This window comes from Mya arenaria, chromosome 12, assembly GCF_026914265.1.
Source record: "Mya arenaria isolate MELC-2E11 chromosome 12, ASM2691426v1".
Taxonomy (NCBI): domain Eukaryota; kingdom Metazoa; phylum Mollusca; class Bivalvia; order Myida; family Myidae; genus Mya; species Mya arenaria.
In genome coordinates this window covers 49,657,244-49,680,045 of record NC_069133.1, presented here as the reverse complement: position 1 = coordinate 49,680,045, position 22,802 = coordinate 49,657,244, and the positions used below count along the sequence as shown (strand labels likewise).

Sequence of the window (22,802 nt, the reverse complement as noted above, 5' to 3'; positions counted from 1 at the left end):
TGAAACAGGAACTATCAAGTGGGTTGGACCGTCTTCCAACGACGTATGTCGTATTCAGACTTCTACAAGAGCTGGGATGAATATAAAGCAGGCTTTGGTGATTTGGATGGCAACTTCTGGCTCGGTAACGACAAAATTGTCTCCTTATGTAGCGATAAGCCCTGTGTGCTAAGGATTGATATGGACAGATGAGGAGAAACTCGCTATTTAAAATACGACAGTTTTTGGATTGAAAATGAATCCGAAAACTACAGGCTTCAGGTCGATGGATACAGTGGCAATGCAGGGGATAGTCTGACGTATCACGATAACTTTGAGTTTACAACAAAAGACCGAGACAATGATAAAAGTGGATCCAATTGCGCACAGCTTTATTTGGAGCGTGGTGGCATAACGCCTGCCATTTATCAAATCTAAACGGAGGCTTCGGAAATACAGAATTTGGCATGGGAACTAATTCGCATGCCTGGTCCGGCTGGCGTGAGTCCCTTTCTATGACTGAAATGAAAATTCGTCGGATACCATGTGACTGAAAAATACGTGAGAAATTCTCCGCGACAAAAACAATTTTATGTTATAATATTTTTTTTTCTATTTCTAAAATAATTAGAACATGCTACAAAGAAGGATTATATTATCTTATGTTTCATATAATCAGTAGTTTTGAAATACCGAACTTTGTTGCTTTGTAGTGTATTTTAAGGTTTTGCTTCAGAAACTATTGTCATAAAGTCAGAAAGATATTATTAATTGTTGAAAATATCAATTTCACTCACACTCTTCATTTGAAGTTAAACGCTTTTTCTTCCTGTTGCCCATTTTGGAATAAAACATTTTTTTTTAAAAACATGTGTTGGTTATTGTTCTTCAATATGTACATGTGTTGTCTTATCTTCATATTTAGACAATGAAATAATTCTACTTCACCTTTTGAAAGTTCTACAAACTCAGAGATTGACTTAATGATTTCCTTTTGCGTTATACTTCACAAGTGCCTAAAACATCTATCACTAGGTATATTGAACAATATATTGCGAATATCCAATTGCGTATGAGCGGACAAAAAAAACAATAACGTTATTGTCACTTTAAATATATATGCATAAAAATAATTATATACATACATACATAAATATGCTACATATGATGATACTTAATAACATTGTTTGTTATTTATTGAATTGTGTTTTTATAGTTCAGGAATGTTGCATTGATATTTACAACTTTTTTCTTGATAATGTTCTTGCTACTTTGTTCCTCAGCTCTCTCTGTGGCTTCGGCTTATTTTGAAGAATCGGACTACAGAAGTTCATACTTGCTCCATTCCATGTTGTTAATTATTCTATAGCCGTTTTAATAATTTCTTTAAAATTAGTAGCTTCAGCTTTTAACGCATGTATAAGTGCTGCGAGCTGATAATAATGACAGGCAGTATTGAGGAGTATGTTTGATACAAAGACAAAACACGATATATTCTGCTCTCGAACTGTACCATTTCCCATCCAACATCGACCAAGCTGTAGTACAATCCATACATAATACTTCTTTCCGAAAGCCATCAGTCATGTCTCATCAGTCACACCTGAGTTATGGCTATTTATATTTCAAAGTTCGATCAAAGGTACCTTGTTTAATTTCATACCTGAGCATTTCCAAACCCATTATCGCCAACCATGGATACAATAATAACGGCTATATTTACTCGGACGTGTTTCATTTCTACCTCTATTGTAGGCTACACTATATAGGGTCATAATATTTCAAACTAGGTCAGGTTTAAACCAAACCACCAATTATTCCACTTATTCCACTTAATGTCCAAGAAGAGTCTGTTCTTTTTAATTTAACAGCGTAAAACATGTGTCAGATATTTGAGCCCAAGAAATATACAGAAATTATTTTTGATACGATTGGAATAGTTTTTAAGATAAATTAATATAGTTCTGCCTATTATATAATTTAAAATGTTCTAATAAAGGATGGATTTCCATCACTTTGAATTAAACAAGCTAGGCAAGTCGTTTGTTAGATTAATTTGTTGCCTGAGCAAGTTGATTTTTGAAACAGTTTTTCTACAAAGTGACATCCGATGTTAAATCTCAATGAATATGTATATTATATGTTTAAAAGTTAGAACCTTTGAGCGAACTTTAATTTCTTAAGCATAATTTGAAACTACCGGTTAAAGCCATTCATACGCACATATGAAATTGAGTAGTAAAAAAGCAATGTATGCGTCATGGCCACATTTTTTAAACAATTAAACACTTCTGTGCGACATCTCATTATATTCCTGCTTACTATATGTGTTTTAACCGAAAGTCTTCCTCAAAGTACTTGTATTTGACCAAACCTGATTTTAATACAAATAGGAGGTGTACCACGAACCGTATTGTATTTACCAAATTTAACAGATAAAATAACAAAATGGAGGCAATGCGGGACAATTTTGAGAAATTTTATAAACCATAGGATTCAACGTGTACGATAAGTATATTTTAATAAGGTTTTGGCACGGAGAAAAATGGTTTAATTTCCTACGGAGTCATATCAACACATACCGAAAAACGTTCAAAGACGTACAGTGAGTTCCTTTGTATTGCTCTCTGCATTAGCTGGTATTACTCGGACTCTATTAGTTAGGATTTTCTAATATATCATACTTGCAGACAATATAAAATCCGCATACATACTAGAACATTGCGTTGTAACAATTTTGTCTGGAAACGCTTTGCTCTTAAGTCTAGTTTACTTAAACCATTTTATATATCAGTGCAAATTCTAGGCTTTCAACAATTAGCATAGTAAGTCAATATTCATATTCATACTATAACTTAAAAGTTTACAGAATTGTCCGCACTACTAGTACTGTTATGACTATTATAGCTTATCATCGTTTATCTTCTAAATTTTCTTATTGCTTGTCTTTCTTTTCACCTCTCCTTTTGTAAAAAGGTTAAGGTAATACCAATACATTTTAGCCAAATATAGGTGATTTAAATACATGAAACATGAAATGCAATATTGAACAAATTTTTTTACAAATGATTAAGAATCTGTACAATATAGAACTAGAGCAAGAAATACAAATGCCTCACCTTACTATGTTTGCATTATTGCATCTATGTTATTCAAAACAATATTGGATTTTGTTGGGAAACAAATAACATGACTTGTAGTGTATCAAACCACCGACCTTGAATAAAAACGATTTTCAGGGCCGCTTTTCAGGTTTTCTTAAAATTAAAAGTTGCAATCTCCGATGCATTGATTTAATTCACTTGGTACTGTGAGCTAATTATGGTGAAAGACAGAGCATTTACACAAACGCTTTTTTTCACAGTATTTTGCACTGGGGTCAAAAATGATTTCAAGCAAATTAATTCTTGAAAATAACTCTTAGCGAAATATATTTTTTGATATATTTTTTTCAGGAAAAAGTCTGAAAACTCTCATTTTTCTGACAATGTTATATCTGTAATTATGACAACTGTACGTTGCCAAAGGCTTTTGTGTTGCTGATATTGCCAATAATATTTGTAAAACTTGTAGCAAAAGGGCATTTTTAGCTCGAAATCAAATATGTTATAACGTTATTGATCTTCCAAAGTTCAAATATCAACAAAATAGATAATGGATAACGTGTCTTTGTCTCTAAACTTAACTTTATTTCTAATATTTTCTGAATCACTCAAATGATAATCACATTATAAATAGCATTCATTAAATGAATACCTTAACATAAAAATAAACCCCTGTCCAAGCAGATGGAAAAACAATACTTGATATTAGGAAGCACTGTTCCAGTTGATGAATTATAATATTAACTGTGTCTATGATTACACAATAATTTTACAATAATTGCAAAGAAATTTGAAATGCATTTATGTTTAACACGGGAAACTACCCTTTCGTCCGACACATATTTTAGTTATGCTGTAAAACTTGAAATCAATTGTCAACTTAGATTTATCCGTTCTCAAACTTCAGCAGTGGTTTAACTGTCATTTCGGTCGTAAGAGCATAATTGTTCAAACTAATTTCGTTACCAACCCGACCAAGCGTTGTTTTTAAAGCTACAACTGTAAAATTGGTGTCTATCTCACATAAATTAGTTGTGCTATATGTCATTATGTCATAACATTGTGTTACGACCACAACATGCAACGGAGAAAGAGAAACAAGCAACGAACTTAAAGAAATGAGGAAAAAACGTATTAACTGATAAAGTAATTTTCAGAAGTCAATGCCCTGATACAACCTTCAAACAAATGAATCAAGCCGAAGCAAAATGGAAGCTCTTAAAAGGGTTCGTAGAGTTATTCAACGCCAACCATTAAACATTGTCTATATATAGTCTTATTATGAAAGAACCATTTTACAAACCAGGAGGAAAAAAAGAATACAAGAAACAATAAAAGAAATAAAGAAGAATTGCATTTAAAAAACAATACGCACTTTCAAGGCAGTCAATATTAATATAATGTTAACCCAATAACGTTAATGGACATTTATGCCTCGAGGGTTAACATTATATGCTATCACCCTCCATGGCATCTAATATGTATTGTATTATATCAAACAACAGCAATTGTCTGCAAATATACATGGAGTCAACAATAACGTTATGAGCGATATCAGGGACTTTGTAAAAAGATCTTTAACATCTAGTTGTTTTTTAACAAATATAATATCTTAAAGCCCGTCTATGACTATAAGCTCACACACTCACACATGCTAGCTTCTGCTTAATGATTTCCAAGTTTAGACTCCAAGATACCCAAATAATAACCCCAGATTAGTCAGAGTACTTTTCAAAATCCATATTGTGCGAAAGGCATTCAACATGGCCACGATGATGAAGAACTACCGGACTCAGTCTAAGTCGGACTGGAAAATATAACAACATAGCAGACAATTGACATTATTTTAATAACACATGGCAACGTGTGCGTGTGTGTGTGTGTGTGTGTGTGTGTGTGTGTGTGTGTGTGTGTGTGCGTGTGCGTATGTGTGTGTGTCAAAATAATATCAATATTATTGAGCCGGGCATAATAATAATGAAAACATCGTTGTTTTGTTACTTTCAAGAAATTGATTCTATAATAAATTCAAAGTTACATATTGTGGACAGTGCATTCATATTTATGTTATCCTTAAGTTCATTTTATGAAGATTGTCAGAGTATTTTTTCGGAAAGGAAAATTATTGTTTGCATACTACGGACAGCATTTTAGAAGACGATTGTTAATGGATTAATGTTTGATATATAATGATATACATGTGCGTACATTTTCCATTTCTGTTTATATCAGATGATTTGCTTGGCATTATTGACAAAGTGTAAATATTTATCAAAATGGTTAAACTACTATTACTTCAAAGCTGGGTCTTTTAATCGATTAGAATTTGCTACATGTCAAACATATTACAATTTGTACTCCAAACTATTTGTGTTGTCTTGATATGTTGCATTGAGTATTATAGATCCAAAAAATACAACAGTACAATGAAATAACAGGTAGAAATCCTGTTTATAACAATTTAACAACGGTCCAATTCAAAGCGCAAATCTTCTCTAATTTACCAATGGTGTACGGCAGCTCCATTTCCTATGTAAAGCTGTTTGCTATAATGACAGGACAAACCCATCAGCTAAGATCTTACTTTGATATTTTTTACTTTATTTCTGATACCATTAAATATTGACAAAGTCTAAACAGAGTTTCTTTTTCAAGAGTTTACAATTTTTGTAACCAAAATATCTATCTCGTAAAACAGAGCTGATAAATCACACGACATAGACCTACAATGTCATTTCCTGTGTTTTATTGTCAGCTCAAGAAAATGCGCAATATGGCAAAAATTAATACGTCTTCTACTACCTTGTTTTATCTACATTTTTTCATGAATGATATCTTTAAATGTATTTTCAACTTACTTTAAAGTAAGGTTCAACAATATTTTTGTATAAAGCTTACACTCATAAGTGTGTTTTTTTTTTCAAATTCAATAGTTTAACAATTTTGCAAATTTATTTATTTCAGTACACATTTTCCTATTTTTGAGTTTTATTACGAGTAAATCACATCTATACATGTATTCCAAAAATAATGATTTTGTGATTAAAGAAAGTACTAAACGTTACAAATATTCTTCTTTTCGGGTGCGCTACCGATTAAAAGGTCTTATGTTGTTATTGGTGCATTATTTACGGTACCGACTGCAATTTCAGCTCCCAAAATAGTGACAGCCTTATTTCTTTAGTTTTTTGTCTTTGCATTGTCTATATCAGACAAAAAAGTAATTGAAAAAAATATTATATACATTATATTTCCCTGTTGATTGTTTTTCATTTAAGCTGAAACTCTTCCTTCGTGTATTTACTCCTCACAATATTCATTGCTATCAGTCTTGCATGTTAAAAAAATGTACTGATACCAGTAATGGAGGAAAATAATTATCAAACATTCTTTTGTTCTACAACATAAAACGATAAGAACAGAAAAAAAGTAATTCAGTTGATCTTCAGCGACGGGCAAGGTACAATGTTCTTACAGATTGTATTTTATCTCTTGGTTTTGAGCTCCGCTTTTTGCCAGGTTGTGATCAACGTTGATCAATGAGGCAGAAATGAACAGGTCGTCGTGACAAACACAAAAAACATGTTGCTGTGAAAATTTGAAGGATATTGTTGAAAATGGGACGAGGTCTGTGCTGGACGAGTACATCGCCAGGACGCAGTATACGGCCAGTCCTACACCTTCTTCTTCTCCCGTGACATTTCCAGGTCAAGGCGTATTGGAGCAGGGAGCAGGCGGGTGTCTGCTTCAGACTTCTATAAAACATGGGATGAGTACAAACATGGCTTTGGAGACTTAGATGGCAATTTTTGGCTCGGCAATGACAAAATTGTCTCCTTATGTAACGACGAGCAATTTGAGTTGAGGATTGACATGGAGTTGGGCGACGATACTCGCTATGCACAGTACAGCAGTTTTTCGGTAGAAGATGAATCACAAAACTACAGGCTTCACGTGATGGATTCAGTGGTACTGCAAGGGATAGTCTGGCGTTTCACGATAACTATGAGTTTTCAACAAACGACCGAGACAACGATGCTAGTGAGAGAAACTGTGCAGAGATATCTTCGGGAGCATGGTGGTATAAAGGATACTATAAGTCAAATCTTAACGGGTTGTACGGAAGTAACGTAACTACCAAAGGAATTAAGTGGATCACCTGGCCTGAAAGCATACATTATCTTTCAATGACTGAAATGAAAATTCGACGGGCACCACATAACTAAAAGGTATTTAACGTGTCGCGTAAATAATCGGCAATTGTTTAAATAAAACATTGTCTAAATGTTCTGTTATTTTTACTGTTATTTTCAAAATTGTTATTAAATGTACAGTCATTGCCACTGGATATTTTCCATAACTTCTCAAACAACTGCTTCGGCATACAAGGGTTAATAAAAAAATGATACACAACAGTGGTATGATAATTCAGTTACTTTAAAAGAACAGTTTTAATGACGATTTTTTTCAACGTTTTTATTACACTTTAATTTACAAAAAAAATCACCAAAAAGATCAATTCCAGTTTATCATGTTAAAATGTTTCCTCTTAGAATGACAACAAAGGAAATGTTTTCAAGTGAACGTCTAATATATATCTGTACATTTGTTTCTGATTTGAATACGTCAACATGTCAGCAAAATTTTCATATTACAGTTACGCATATAATCCAACATTTTTTTTTTTAATTTTTCAGGTAGTTTGATCGTCAACAATGACAAGGCGCTTGAAGATCGAATAGGAAGCTAAATGTATCAAATATATCGAGTATTCAAGATATACTTAATATCCATTAATTGGTGTTAATCATTCGAATTGTAAAATCTTAATATGTCAAAAATAGACTAGCGGACAATAATAAACTCTGATTGGTAACAATGATTTAAAGATATTACTTTTACAAATACAATTGCGTGTTATTTGATTTTTGTTTATCATAATTTCAATTATTCATAGTGGTACTATGTGTGTAGGTGCTTACTATCTGAACCATTTAGCAAAAAAGGGGGAAAAAGGGAAAAATAAAGTTGTACAGTGCAAAAGTGCAAAATATATCCTCCATGTGTGAGGACCTTATCATTCTTTTAAAGAAGTAGTGCATTTTTATTTGCAGACATATCTTGTGCATAAATGTAAAGCTCCTATAACACCAACAACATTATAATTGTGAATGTAAAACACATGTTTGAAAACTTGTATTATTAAGCTTATGTCAGTTTAAATGAATGTACTTAATATGTTCACGCTTTTAATAAATATATTTTAACATAGGGTTGGTTATTGTCTGGTCCGTCGGGGATATGTCAGCTGGACTCTTGGGAAAAATAACCGCTTAGTGCGGCGCCAGGGGGCGTTGAAACTGCTATGTCCGATTTTTTTTGATGTAGTTTGTACTTTTAACGGATCACCGGATCACCTTTCCAAAACACATCGTCATTTATATAGAAATACATGCTACATAAGACATATGTATACCTACATACAATATGTGTTTCAATTTCTGATTTGCCTTGTATTGTTATTTTATTCAATCAATCATGATAAACTGCAGCAAGGTTGTAAATATTTCAAAACCTTTACATCTGTGAAATAGGAAAGATGTGACCTTTCAACCTTGCAACCCTGTTACGCATCCTGTAGTTAAACGTATTTTGAAACAGTAAAAACCTGAATCATTTTTAAATAACGAAAGTTCTCAGAACCATTAATCGAGTTTCAAAAAATATGCAACGAATAATGTATTGATAGATCAAACTTTGTTCTGAGAGCTTATTGTGATGATGTTGAATGTTTTAACACAAAGATTAAGACACGATTACATGTTCTAGCAACATTTTGTATAATATCTTTACCAGAAGATGAAAAACACATTTATAAACAAACTCACATACAGTTGCCAAACAAGTCTAATATATTCTGTATCACATGTCTGAGTTTTGGCCCTTTAATATCGCAATTTTACCAACAATCCATCGTCCGCTATCGTACATATCAATAAAAAAGCCTACCATACCATAATTGGAAACTGTTTGTAAGTGTATAATCCCAAGGATGAATTTAATGTCTTGTCTTGGCGTTCGGCTCGAATAATCCTATAGGAAATTGTATAATGTAGTTTTAAGTAAATTGCGCAAGAATAGATTGTTTTCTTAGTTTGCCATTGCTGTGCTAATTTATAATGAACTAGGCATAATTTGTAAGGGCATTATTTCTCAAAGTAGTTTTGAAACGAGCCTTGCCTTCATAACTTGCCATCGTTACTCTCCCTAATATTTATTGTTTTTCATTTTATATGAAATTGGTCAACGTTTGAAGTTTTTACAGAAACTATATGTGCATGCTGTTTATTCACACTTCGATCTTTCCTGAAAGTGACAAGCTTGCTCCCTATCTGACTGATATCTAGCCGATATTAATGAACATTTAACCAATGTAAATTATTGAAACATTTGAAAGCCCTGGACAAAACAAAACAAATCGACGCCTTCCTCGATTCGATGGGTTGTTTTTGTTAAACAGACTACGTAAATACCGGTTAAACTCATATTACGTATATGTATAAACATAGGCGTATGCAGGTTAATACAGTTTAGGGAGAGCTTTTGGGCATTACATCTTTCCCTAGGACTTACGTTAAGCCTTTGACTTGAGGGTTGAAATAGATAATTGAGTTCAATTGGATCATGCAATTTCTGATACTTTAAGTTTAATCCAAACATTTTAATTGTGAACAACACGACGAATAATGAGTTGAAACCAGTCTAGGATATGGGCGATCCGTTAAACGAAAAATATGAGATACACATGGTATAACAATTATGCAATAAAAAAAACTTTTGGATAAGCAAGGAAACGCGATTATTTTGTTTGAACGGATCACAAAAGTGTTTGTATTTGGTGTTTCATGTAATCGTTTTTGCTTTTCATCGATCATAAAACTTAACTAGAATCTGGCAATGATTAATCTAGTAGCAATTGTTATTCATTACTTATGTCGTTTCCGTTAAAAAATATAGAAAGAACTGTCGTCACTGTTCGATCAAACCCGCAAGTATGTTGATTTTGCACCACATCGATGACGATAAAATATAGCCGATAAACTGCAGTTAAGCTATTAGACACAAAACAGCGACAATCTTCCATTAAACTTCAGGAGACCAATTAAGATGAAAATTATGCATGCTTTTGTCCTTGCGTATACTACCCCAAATGTACACCTTTTTTAAAACAACATACGGGCCTATTGTTTAAAGCTCTATGCCCTGTAATGAATGACGGTCAGACAACTGATAATCAGCCAATTATTAACCATAAGCGTAAAGATTCAAACATAATGTCCTGAATGCCAGTCATTGACACTGATTCAAAATGTAAGTGTTTAAATGACTGCCGATCTCCAAAAAAGTATTTCCCCTGAAAGTATGATATCAAGAGCTAAGAGTTTCATATTCAGAAACTTAAATAAAGGTCAACGTGTGTGAAAATATACTTTTTGATGTAATAAAAATAGTTTAACAACATATCTTGATAAATAAATCTTGCAAAGGTTTAAAATATTGTTAGGGAGATGAAACTGTTAAGTACAATTTTCATCAATCGCAAGATATCAGCCATACAATTTATATAAATATTATAACTTATATCCTTTTTGAAATCATGAATTATTAAGTTACACCAAATGGGAGCATGTCAATTGAGCAATTTATATTCTTACTTTTTACACAAATGCAACTTGTTCAGAGTGAAAGAGATTAAGTAGTATATGTGTCCCTCACGCACTCAAGACACTGTAGGTTCCACATCCAACCAAGGTATCCAACACTGTTTCTCAAAATGGAGACCAGTACTGGTTTCAAGCCAGGAAACGGACTAGAGCGTGATATCGGATATCATTCAATGTACAGTCCAGTTTAAGTTTCGTTAAAGGTCAACAACATATGGTTTTCATTATATTTCTTACCTTAATTAAATTATAAGACGTGTGTTAACTACGGTCCAAGTACCTGAAAGGTGTCAAGGCAGTAAATACGGTTTTAGCAATGAATTTCAAAATCAATGTGTGCTATGGAAAACAATAAGGGCCGCAATATTTGTGGGGTCTAAACTATCTACGACTAATAGCAATTATAGGCCCGCCGCATCAATCCCATAGTCACAGACTGTAACAGTCACACCTTGTGGAATAGCGTATGCCGTACTTTAAATATGTCGAGACAGAAAACCTGCTGCTGCCGTAAGGCCTTTGAAGTGATGACACACGGTTGCCTTAGGTAACAATCATGAACAACACATATATTCGCTTGTCCAAAATATCCATTTGCATGCAAGAGTTAACACATTGTTTATGGATGTTGTTATGTTTTTTCACTAATATCAGAAAGGGCAGTGTTGATTTGTACTTTTTCCAATGTACTGATAACTAATATTTCCAAATATAACACTAATACATAGCATCTATTTCAACTTTTTAAATTACCTCTTTTTAGAATGATAAAAAAAGCAATGTTTACGAGCAAAATATAAGTGAAATATTTGTTTGTATCTGCACGTTTTCGTCTATATCTCATATGTCATCTTGCAATCATCTTCATATTTAAAGTTACCCATATAATCCAACAGTATTTCACTTTTGTTAAGTAGTATAAACCTGAACAAATGGAAGGCTCTGGAAGATTGGATAAGAAGATAAACAGATGTATTCCTAGTATTCAACAAGTGTTCAAATCCTTTAACAGGTGTTTTGAACAAACAGTAATGGATTCCTAATATGACATTGATAAATTAACGATGAAAATAAAACTCTGAATGATCGAAAACGGGAAGAATAATCAAAGACGTCATTTCCGATTAAGATATTATTTACCTAATTTTGCTACGATTTTCCACTTAAAGTTTGATTTAGTATTGTTTTTTATTGATTGTAAGCATGACAAAAAGGAACATAATTTGTTTCAGTGTCAGATTGCAAAAATTGTTACGTCGTGAACACACAATGAACATATTTAACTCGTAAAATGTAACTTTAGGTGCTCACTCAGTGAATAGTATTGTTTATCCTGTACTGTAACAAACAATAATCCTCTATGTGGTTGAACCTTATCATACATTCAAATATTGCAGCTTATTCATACATATATGGCATGTACAGAAATGTATTTAAACTAGTATAACACTATATTTGTTTACGAATCTTACATTGTAATTAACATCTTTGAAATATTGTAAGAATAAACATATATCAGCTCAAATGAAATGAATTCTTAGAAAACTGGCGTTGGTAGGGGACGTCGACTGAAACTGCTATGTTCAAACTTTGTGTGTAGTTAATACTTTCGAAGGATCGCCTTTCCAAATTGTTTTGCCACATATACAGAAATTTATGTTATGTTTGACATTTCCTTATGCCTTAATAAATATGATTTTCAATTTCTGATTGGTATTTGTTTTGATATATTTCATTAAATCAATAAGGATTTTTTATTGCATGATATTTGAAGTTGCAAAATGCTTGCAACCCTGTTCCTTAGCCTGTAGATAATGTTTATGCTGAATTCAAATACATATACATGTAACAAATGTTCACTACGTAATATTTTAAACCATCTGTAGCAGGAACTCATATAATGAAAAGTTGCTGTGTCATCAAAGGTTGTACATATGTTATTACAAAAAGGAAGTTAATAAAACAAAGCGTGTCTATTCGATTTCGCATTATATTCCTGTTTCATTATTTTGCTTAAACCGAAAGTCTTCCTCCAAGTATTTGCGTTTGACTGTACGTCATGCATAATCAATATATACCATGCAGCAGACATTATTACAGTGTTCACTTTGTCACTATAATACTTATTTGAATAATACTATATCCAATGATTTATCAATCACGATAAGTTCGGCAATCATGCACCATTGCGTTTCTGATTTGTTTTGTTGTCAAAAACATTGATTTCAAGTAGGTTAATAATCACCTTGTGCTTAGTATTCATCGATACTTGTTTGTTAACTTGCACAATGAAATGTGACGACCTGTTTTTTTTTAGTTTTGTACGTCTATCCGGGAAACCAAATACAAATGGGACACCAATGGCAAATTGGCATAAAAACAGAAGTTGCCAATCCTATTCGATCATTGTTTCGGTCAAATAAAAACTATGCATGTTCTATCGTAAGTTGAATTAATTTAAAACTGCAATCATGTTGTGTTGAAGATCATTGCAATGATATATATATTTGCGCAAGGCCAGACAAAAGGATCTCGTCTTCTCCTTAACTGTATCATCTCCCTCTCAATATTTACCAAACGTGGGTACACTCGTTATAGGCATGATGTTTATCAATATTTGTATCGAAACAACGAGCCATACCACTTTGTTTATGCCCCGTTTCATTTTCAAAATTCGATCATTTCACCTTTTGCAGTCCCTACCCTGAGCAACGTGACTCTCAGGACTTGAAGGTGGATGGGCAATATTATTCAATAACCTGCAGCAATTTTTATAGAACTGGTAAAATCATTGGTTCGGTAAACGCTAGGCATAGTGTTCAGAATTTGTTTAATTTTTAAGTATTTTCTATGAACAGTTCAGTCACATTAATGTGCACACTAACGAGCGGACAACTTAACTCACTGTTATACAATTGGTTTCTGTTATTTTTGTTTTTGCAATATGCAGTGTATTTGTTCTCCTATTGTATAGCGAAAGAACTTGAGCATTACCAAAACATTGCGTGTCCATACACAACTTGACATTATATTCCTGTTTATTGCGTTTGTTCAATCTGATGTAAACTGAAACTCTTCCTACACGGCTCAAAAACTATCAGCGTATACATATTATCAAATAATGTGTATTTTGATGACTTAAATTGCAGTATCGAGCACAATTATTAAGTCACGAATTGATTTTGAAATACAGCCAAACTCCGTTTGCTCGAACTCCAAGGGACCGGCAAATATGCGTCAAGCTCCCAAATATTCGAGCCAAGCGGGAATGCTTACCTTTAGTAAATTGAAATCGGTCCTTTACATCCAGCTTGAGTCAATGAAGAGGTCAAGCCAAGCGAGTTCGAGCCAACGTGGTTTGACTGTACGTCTAATTGTTGTCTGTCTTCATGCTATATGGTGAGGTGTCAATGAAGTAAATTAAAGAAGGACTATAATTGGTTTGTGTTTTAAATTCATCTCAGGTGTTTTTTTTTTCAATAAATAAAATATCATTCAACGGTTGATTTGTATCCGAAAGATGAAAAGACACATACAGTGTAAAATCCTGAATATGAGCGTAAAGACGTTATGCAGAATTTTTCTAAAGTTTTCAGATATACGACGTTGGCGTAACTGGTCAGTTAGATAAGTGAACTCTAGCATGAGGGATTCATAAATTAAGTTAAGATTGCCGTAGTTATAACGTACATGTATTTTAATCCTGGTCAGATAGAAAGAGTAAACAATATTTTTTATTTTTCACATAATTTTGTGCCCTATCTCCATCTCCGCAATGACTTGAATAAGTAAAATATAAATATTTGAAAAATGTAAATAATTAAGACGTATTTGTAGCAAAATATGAAGTGAATATTTAAGTTAACTGTTTGTGAATTTTCAATATATTGTGTCATGATTAATGGGTTGTCTGTCATTGTTTTGGGATTATGAAACTGTCTTTAGCATCGTAATGTACTAAGCTGCAATGTTATATGCAAATTATCTATTAAAGCGACAAGATCATTGTACAAACATGTATAACGTAACAAGTCTAGGTTTATGTGTAAGATTAACTATATGACAATAATTGGCATTTGAATAGAAGATTTGAATCAAAAGTCAACAAGCTTTTGAATCTGCCACCTTTTTCATCAATGACATTTCGCATAATGTACGTAATGTTAAGTGTTGGTGGTGTTTATTTCATTTAGTATTTTCACAACTTATTGCATTGATCACTTTCTATGAATACTTGGTGGATCTTTGTCTTTCTTTTTTGTATTGTATGTATTTAAATGCTATGGCACCACTTAAATGGGTATTGGAGTTTTTATGTTGAAATTGTTTCTCTTATTTTATAGTGATTGCACGGCTATCGTTATTCTATCAGAATCTGAAGGTGGCTTACAAATTTTTTGTTTTTGTTGGACGATGACTGTATAACAAAGATTGGAACTTTGGCTCCGACAAGGCTTACACTTTTGCAGTTGTTGTTAACTATTGGGAAAAGTGTGCGGTTCAGCTAATATGTTTTGCTGAGCGTTCCAAGGCGTTAACAACAACGCCATTTATTAGTATATACAGTCGAAACTCGTTGGCTCGATATCTCATGGCTCGATATTCTCGTTGGCTCGAACCAAATTAAAAGGACCGATTTTTATTTACTCTTTGTTCATATAAATTTCGATCGGATGGCTTGATATCTTGAGGGTCGATATTTCTCCACGCTCGAAGTCGTTTTCACGGTCCCAAACAAGAATTTCACACTTTGATTTGGTTGCTTGTGTCGATGTCATTTTCGCGGGTTCAATTTAGAATCTCACTCCTTGATTTATTTGATTGGCTTCATTTAGCACAAGGTAATTGATTAAAATTGCTTGACTGATATTATAATTATTATCGAATTTGAATGGTTTAACAGTTTGAATAAACATGCCATCACTTTAAGTAATGTCTCTAATTGTTATCCATCCCTAAATTACTATGCATTTGATATAACTTTAAAGCTATGTTTGTGTTACCCGCTGTTTACAATTGCTTGTTTTCGCATAAATGTATTTTTATTATAAATAAAAAAATAAAATGATATTTTCTAATAATCGAATAAGTCATATTACGAAATTTAGGGTGCGTAACTATGCCAAATAAATACTCTTCCTTCTCTTGCGGAGATAGCTTAGCCAATAACATACGAGGTAAACAAGACTTTATGTAACAAATGAAAATATAACATTCTGTTAGCAATCCCGATTGGCTCGATATTCTCGAGGCTCGAAGTACTTTGGCCGGTCCCTAGAATATCGAGCCATCGAGTTTCGACTGTATATTGTTGTTCATGTGTTTTGTCTGTCTGTGTTGTTGTCTTGTTTGGTTTATGATAGGACTAACTTTGTAACATTGAACAAATTCTGGTAACCGGGTTTGTTCCTGTAGTTTTCGTCACTGTTCATTATATCTAAAACTGATGAATTTGTTAGACGAAATATTCATGTTTTTAAGACAGAAATGTTGTTTTATTCGTTAGGAATATTATTCACTAATTGTGGTTATTTCTAAACAATTTTCCTTTCATTACAAGAACATTCTTTGAAGTACGTAAACAACCTTGCCAAATTGTTTAATTTAAGGTACATCTCTGGCTAATTCATGTGGATTGTTTCTACACTTTTAGTTACAACTGACGAGTCTTTGACATCGATTTGATTGTAAAGTTAGGAGATGACACAACACGTTAACTGCATTTGTTTATGAAAATAAACGTAAATTAATTTGTGTTATAATGTTTATATAAAGTGATTGATAAAGACAATACATGTACACATGTTGCGATTGTTGAACTTATTAAAACACCTTTAAAAATAAAAAAAATAAAGTTTAACATTTGAAAAAGATATCATGTAAATGTAAACAATATAATCGTCCATGTTTGTGTATGTATTACAAACGTTTTCCTTTCACTGATTGTATGCTTTACTTGATGCAATTATAAAACTTAGACTACAGCGCCTTAGTTCATATTAGTAATGTATATATCTGTGTGTATCACGATGTTCGGTTTCTTGTTTCGTTCATGTCTGGCTCCGTTCTCATAGTTTGGATTCTGGCAGCTAGGTCCGATCGTATCTTTCATGATCTATTAGAATACACATATGCATATGTATTACAAAGGTAATGGTTTGTGTTAGAACGAGACATATTTATTAAACAGTTATTATAAACAAAATCACATGAAACATTAAAGGAAGTACTTACCTTACAAATATATTTTTTCAGGTGCGCTTACCGATTGAACGGTGTTATGGTGAAAACCTTATTTCTTTAGTGTTTTGATTTTGCCTTTTTGATTAAATAGTTGTAATAAAAAAAATCACATGAACCATGAAAGGAAGTACTAAACCTTACAACTATATTTCTTTTAAGTTGCGCTACCGATTGAGAGGTCTTTTGGTGAAAACCTTATTTCTTTAGTGTTTTGATTTTGCCTTTTTGATTAAATAGTTGTAATAAAAAAAATCACATGAACCATGAAAGGAAGTACTAAACCTTACAACTATATTTCTTTTAAGTTGCGCTACCGATTGAGAGGTCTTATGGTGAAAACCTTATTTCTTTAGTGTTTTGATTAGTAATGTATATATCTGTGTGTATTACGATGTTCGGTTTCTTGTTTCGTTCATGTCTGGCTCCGTTCTCATAGTTTGGATTCTGGCAGCTAGGTCCGATCGCATCTTTCATGATCTATTAGAATACACATATGCATGTGTATTACAAAGGTAATGGTTTGTGTTAGAACGAGACATATTTATTAAACAGTTATTATAAACAAAATCACATGAAACATTAAAGGAAGTACTTACCTTACAAATATATTTTTTCAGGTGCGCTTACCGATTGAACGGTGTTATGGTGAAAACCTTATTTCTTTAGTGTTTTGATTTTGCCTTTTTGATTAAATAGTTGTAATAAAAAAATCACATGAACCATGAAAGGAAGTACTAAACCTTACAACTATATTTCTTTTAAGTTGCGCTACCGATTGAGAGGTCTTATGGTGTTATTGATGCAACATTTACAGTTCCGACATTATTATTTTGTTGCAGTGTTAGCTCCTAAAATGGTGAAAACCGTATTTCTTTAGTGGTTTGCGTTTGCCTTCTTTATATTCAACAAAATAGTAGTTGACGATCCAATATATACATTATATTTCCCTATTGATTGTTTGCCATTTAAGCTGAAACTCATCGTTCGTGTATTCACTCCTTACCATACCTATTGATATCAGTCTTGCTTGTTAAAAAGCTTTGTGCTGATAACAATCATTGAGGAAAATAATACAAACAAATCTGCAACATAATATGATTAAAACGAAAAATAGTTCAGTTGATCTTCAGCGTCGGACAAGGCACCATGTTCCTAAGAATTTCCATTTTTCTCGTGGTTGTGGGCTCCACTTTTTGCAAGGTTTTGATCAACGTTGATCAATGTAGCAGCAATGAGCAGGTCGTCGTGACAAACACAAAAACATATTGCTGTGAAAATTTGAAGGATATTGTTGAAAATGCGACGAGGTCTGTGCTGGACGAGTACATCGCTAGGACGAAGTATACGGCCGGTCCTACACCTTCTTCTTCTCCCGTGACATTTCCAGGTGATTGTCAAGGCGTATTGGAGCAGGGAAATATCGAAACTGGCGTATATACCGTCTATCTAGAGGGATCGGAAACATCTGCATTCGACGTCCGATGTGACATGGAGACCGACAATGGAGGATGGACTGTTTTCCAAAGGCGGGTGTCTGCTTCAGACTTCAATAAAACATGGGATGAGTACAAACATGGCTTTGGAGACTTGGATGGCAACTTTTGGCTCGGCAATGACAAAATTGTCTCCTTATGTAGTGACGAACCCTGTATGTTGAGGATTGACATGGAGTGGGGCGGCGAAACTCGCTATGCACAGTATAGTAGGTTTTCGGTAGAAAAAGAATCTCGAAACTACACGCTTCACGTGGATGGATACAATGGCACCGCAGGGGATAGTTTAGCGTATCACGATAACAGAGAGTTTTCAACAAATGACCGAGACAACGATGCTAGTGTAACCGACTGTGCAAAAAGATTTTTAGGAGGATGGTGGTATAACAGTTGCCATTATGCAAATATGAACGGTGACTATGGAAATACAGTATTCGGCAAAGGGATGAACTGGTACACCTGGACTGACCATTATGGTTCCCTTTCTATGACTGAAATGAAAATTCGACGCGCACCACGAAACTAAAACGTATTTTACGTGTCACGTTAAACAATCTTCGGCAATTGTTTAAATCAAACCTTGCCAACGTGTACTGTTTATTTCACTGTTGTTCGTTTTTCAAAAATCAATCGTTAACCCTGAATATGTTCCAAGGTCCAGAACTTGTAAACTTCGGTAAACAAGGGTTGATAAAAATTATATCCATTTTTTTATTATAATTCAGTAACTTTAGAAGAAAAGATTTTTACATCTATTGTTTTTAAATGTTTTAATTACAAATATAATTTTCCCAAAAAAAACACACAGATGGATTAAGTCCAGTTTACCGTTTTAAATTGTTCCTTTTGAGAATGTCAACAAGGAAAATGTTTTTAAGTAAGAGTTTAATGTAAATATCTGAATATATGCTTCTTATTTGAATTTGGCATAATGTCAGCAAAATTGGCATATAAAAGCTACGCATATAGTCCAACAATATACAAGGTGTTGACAGGTCAAATAAGAAGAAAACTCAAAAATATCAATTCTTGCAAATATTCGGCATGTACTTAAACTCAATTAACAGGTGTTAAAGAATCAATCGTGAATTCTTAATATGTCACTAATACACTAGCGGATTATAATAAACACTGATTGGTTTCATGTATTTATTATCGACATTGATAATAATAATAATTCATAGATTTGTGTCATTAACGCATATTTATTTTTCAGTTTGGTATTATTTGTGTTACCATTTTCGTATGTGTTGCCAATTTCTGAATCGCGTTGTCTTGGTATTTATTATTCAATCAAACATAATAAACAAAATTAATGCTATAAAGATTTCAAAAAGTTTACATCTGTGAAATAATGTCCGAGAGCTGTGACCTTTCAATCGGTGTGCTTACAACCCTGTGACGCATCCTGTAGCAAAACATATTTTTAAGCAGAGAAAACCTGACTCATTTCTAAAAACCAAAAGTTCTCACGGCCGTTTATTAAGTTTCGGTATTTTTTATTTGCAACGAATAATGTATTGATAAATCAAACCTGGTTCTGTGAGCTTATTTTGGTGATGTTACATGTTTGAACACAAAGACTAAAACACGACTTTGTCTTCTTGTAACTTGTATTTGTACAATATTTACCAGACGATGGAAAATTATTTATGTCTTACTAACTGAAAGTTAGCAAACCAGCCTAATATAGTCAGTCTAGTCTGAGATGTGGATCTTTATCGCCAGAACGATTCATCGTAAGCTATCGTACTAGTCAATCAAGATAACGGCCATCATACCATGATTTGAAAATATTTGCATATGAATAGCTTCACGAAAGAGTTCAATGTCTAATCTTGGCGATCGTCTCAAACCATCCAAGGTTATGGATTTATGGACGCGAGAAGTGATCGTTTTCATCCCTTAACAATGCTGTGCTTATGAGATCCGTACTGGTCTTGAAATTAAGCACTCTCGATTTCCTACGTTAGGTCACCGTCGGCACAATTCTGACCTCATTGTGTCACCGTTTAAATTCGCCAAAAATTATACTCTAAAATGCAGCGAAAAATGCCTAAAACTGGGATGGGCGATGTCGAAGATATGTCAGCATCCCTGCACTTGCCACGGCTGGGACCAATATTTCCAATTAGGGGAAGATCTACCCTACTTGATGCATCTGTCGGAGTGCCCTGGATGATATTTGGTCACCGGTTTCCAACGCGTAAAAGTATGACCCGATTCCCGACATTTCGAACTTTAAACGTGCCCCAACCTAACTTGTAACGGAAGTCAAATCTCGACGATATCTCGGAACCACAAATGCTAGGTCCGTACTGGACTTGAAATTTAGCACACTCGATTTCCTACGTTACGCCACCGTCGGCACATCTCTGACGTCAATGCGCCACCGTTTACATTCGCCAACAAGGATATTGTATAGTCTAAAATGAACAAAAAAGGCCTAAAACTGGGGTGGGCGATGTCGAATATATGTCAGCATCCCTGCACTTGCCACGGCTGGGACCAATATTTCCATTTAGGGGAAGATCTTCCCTACTTGATGCATCTGTGGGGGTGCCCTGGATGATATTTGGTTACCGGTTTCCAACGCGTCAAAGTATGACCAAATTCGCGACATTTCGTACTTCTCAACGTGCCCAAACCTACCATGTATGAAGATGCAGCAAATCTCTTCGATATCTCCGGAACCACAAATGATAATAGGTCCGTACTGGTCATGAAATTTAGCACACTCGATTGTCAACGTTATAGCAACGTCCATGCATCTCTGACGTCATTGTATCACCGTTTCCATTCGCCAACAAGGCACTTGCCGCGGCTGGGACCAGCTTTTCCATTTAGGGGACACTCTACCCTTCAAGATGCACCTGTCGGGGTGCCCGGGATGATATCTTTGCCCCGGTTTACAACGCATCAAAATATGACCAAATTTCGAGACAGTTCGTACTTTTCAACGTTCCACAACGTACCCGGTACGGGAATGCAAATATCGATGAATCTCCGGTACCAAAAGGGTTAGGATGTTAGTTCTGGTTTTGAAATTTAGCACTCTCGATTTCCTACGTAACGCCTACGACGGCGCATCTATAAAGTAATTTCGCCACCGTTTCATTTCGTATAAAAAGCTACTTTACACTCTAAAATGCAGCGAAAAATGTCTGATAATGGGATGTGCGGTGTCGAAGATATATCAGCATCCCTGCATAGGCCGCGACTGGGACAAGGTTTCCATTTAGGGGACACTCTACCCGTCAAGATGCACCTGTCGGGGTGCCAAGGATGTTATCTTGTCACCGGTTTCCAACGCGTCAAAGTATGACCAAATTTCGCGACAGTTCGTACATTTCAACGTTCCCTCAACGTACCCGGTACGGGAATGCAAATCTCGATGAATCTCCGGTGCCAAAAGGGCTAGGATGTTGGTTCTGGTCTTGAAATTTAGCACTCTCAATTTCCTACGTAACGCCAACGTCGGCGCATCTATGACGTAATGGCGCCACCGTTTTTATTCGTATACAAGGCTATTTTACACTCTAAAATACAGCGAAAATGCCTAAAAATGGGATGTGCGGTGTCGAAGATATCTCAGCGTCAGGATCACGATATGCATGCACAAGTACAGGGGTGTCTATGTGAGTGTTAAAACTACTAAATAAATGACTAGGGGTAACAATTGAATCCTTTAATAAATAATCGTCCTGCTCATACGTTTTGCTTTAATTTACTGTTCTGAATCGGGAAGTTGCATTCTTTTTGGTGGCCAATGCAGGTTGGAAGGAAAAATTCATTTTGATAACTGTAAAATATATTAAATTTCATTGTGAAAATGCTTTGCACCTAATGCACGCGGTTAAAACCGTTTAAAATCCAGAAAAATAGGCTTTTTCATGCACGAAATTACAAAACAAAAGGACATTTATTTAACACCGTATAGGAATTCTTTTTTTCAGTTACACACAATCCAATGCGTTTCTGCATATATGGAAATTAACTTTTATTTTATCAAGACAAAGTATTCACTGCAGATAAATTCCCAGCGTAAAAATATCATATCTCAACGGTAAATGCTGCCCCGTCCCTTCAAACAAAATGCATCAAATAAACGTTTAAACGATATTACCGGCCCTGCTGCATTTACAACAATAAATGATCCTTATATGTTGCATTTTGTAAGCTATCTTTTTGTTAACTATATCTTTTTTGTTAACTGAAACACAATAATTGCTTATGTGTTCCATATCATTGTCAGGGCC

General features: G+C 34.1%; 1 protein-coding gene and 1 long non-coding RNA gene across 2 annotated transcripts; both read left to right on the top strand.

Moving 5' to 3' along the window:
- Nucleotides 1–6,538: 6,538 nt before the first annotated feature.
- On the top strand, nt 6,539–8,354 carry LOC128212099 (uncharacterized). Its single transcript, XR_008257388.1, has 2 exons — nt 6,539–7,312; nt 7,781–8,354. It is a non-coding gene; the product is annotated as an uncharacterized LOC128212099 (long non-coding RNA).
- A 9,803-nt stretch (nt 8,355–18,157) lies between these two features.
- LOC128212097 (tenascin-R-like) lies at nt 18,158–20,137 on the top strand. The gene has a single exon (XM_052917355.1). The coding sequence runs from the start codon at nt 18,197–18,199 to the stop codon at nt 19,067–19,069; it is 873 nt and encodes a 290-aa protein (XP_052773315.1). The 5' UTR covers nt 18,158–18,196; the 3' UTR covers nt 19,070–20,137.
- Nucleotides 20,138–22,802: the final 2,665 nt, after the last annotated feature.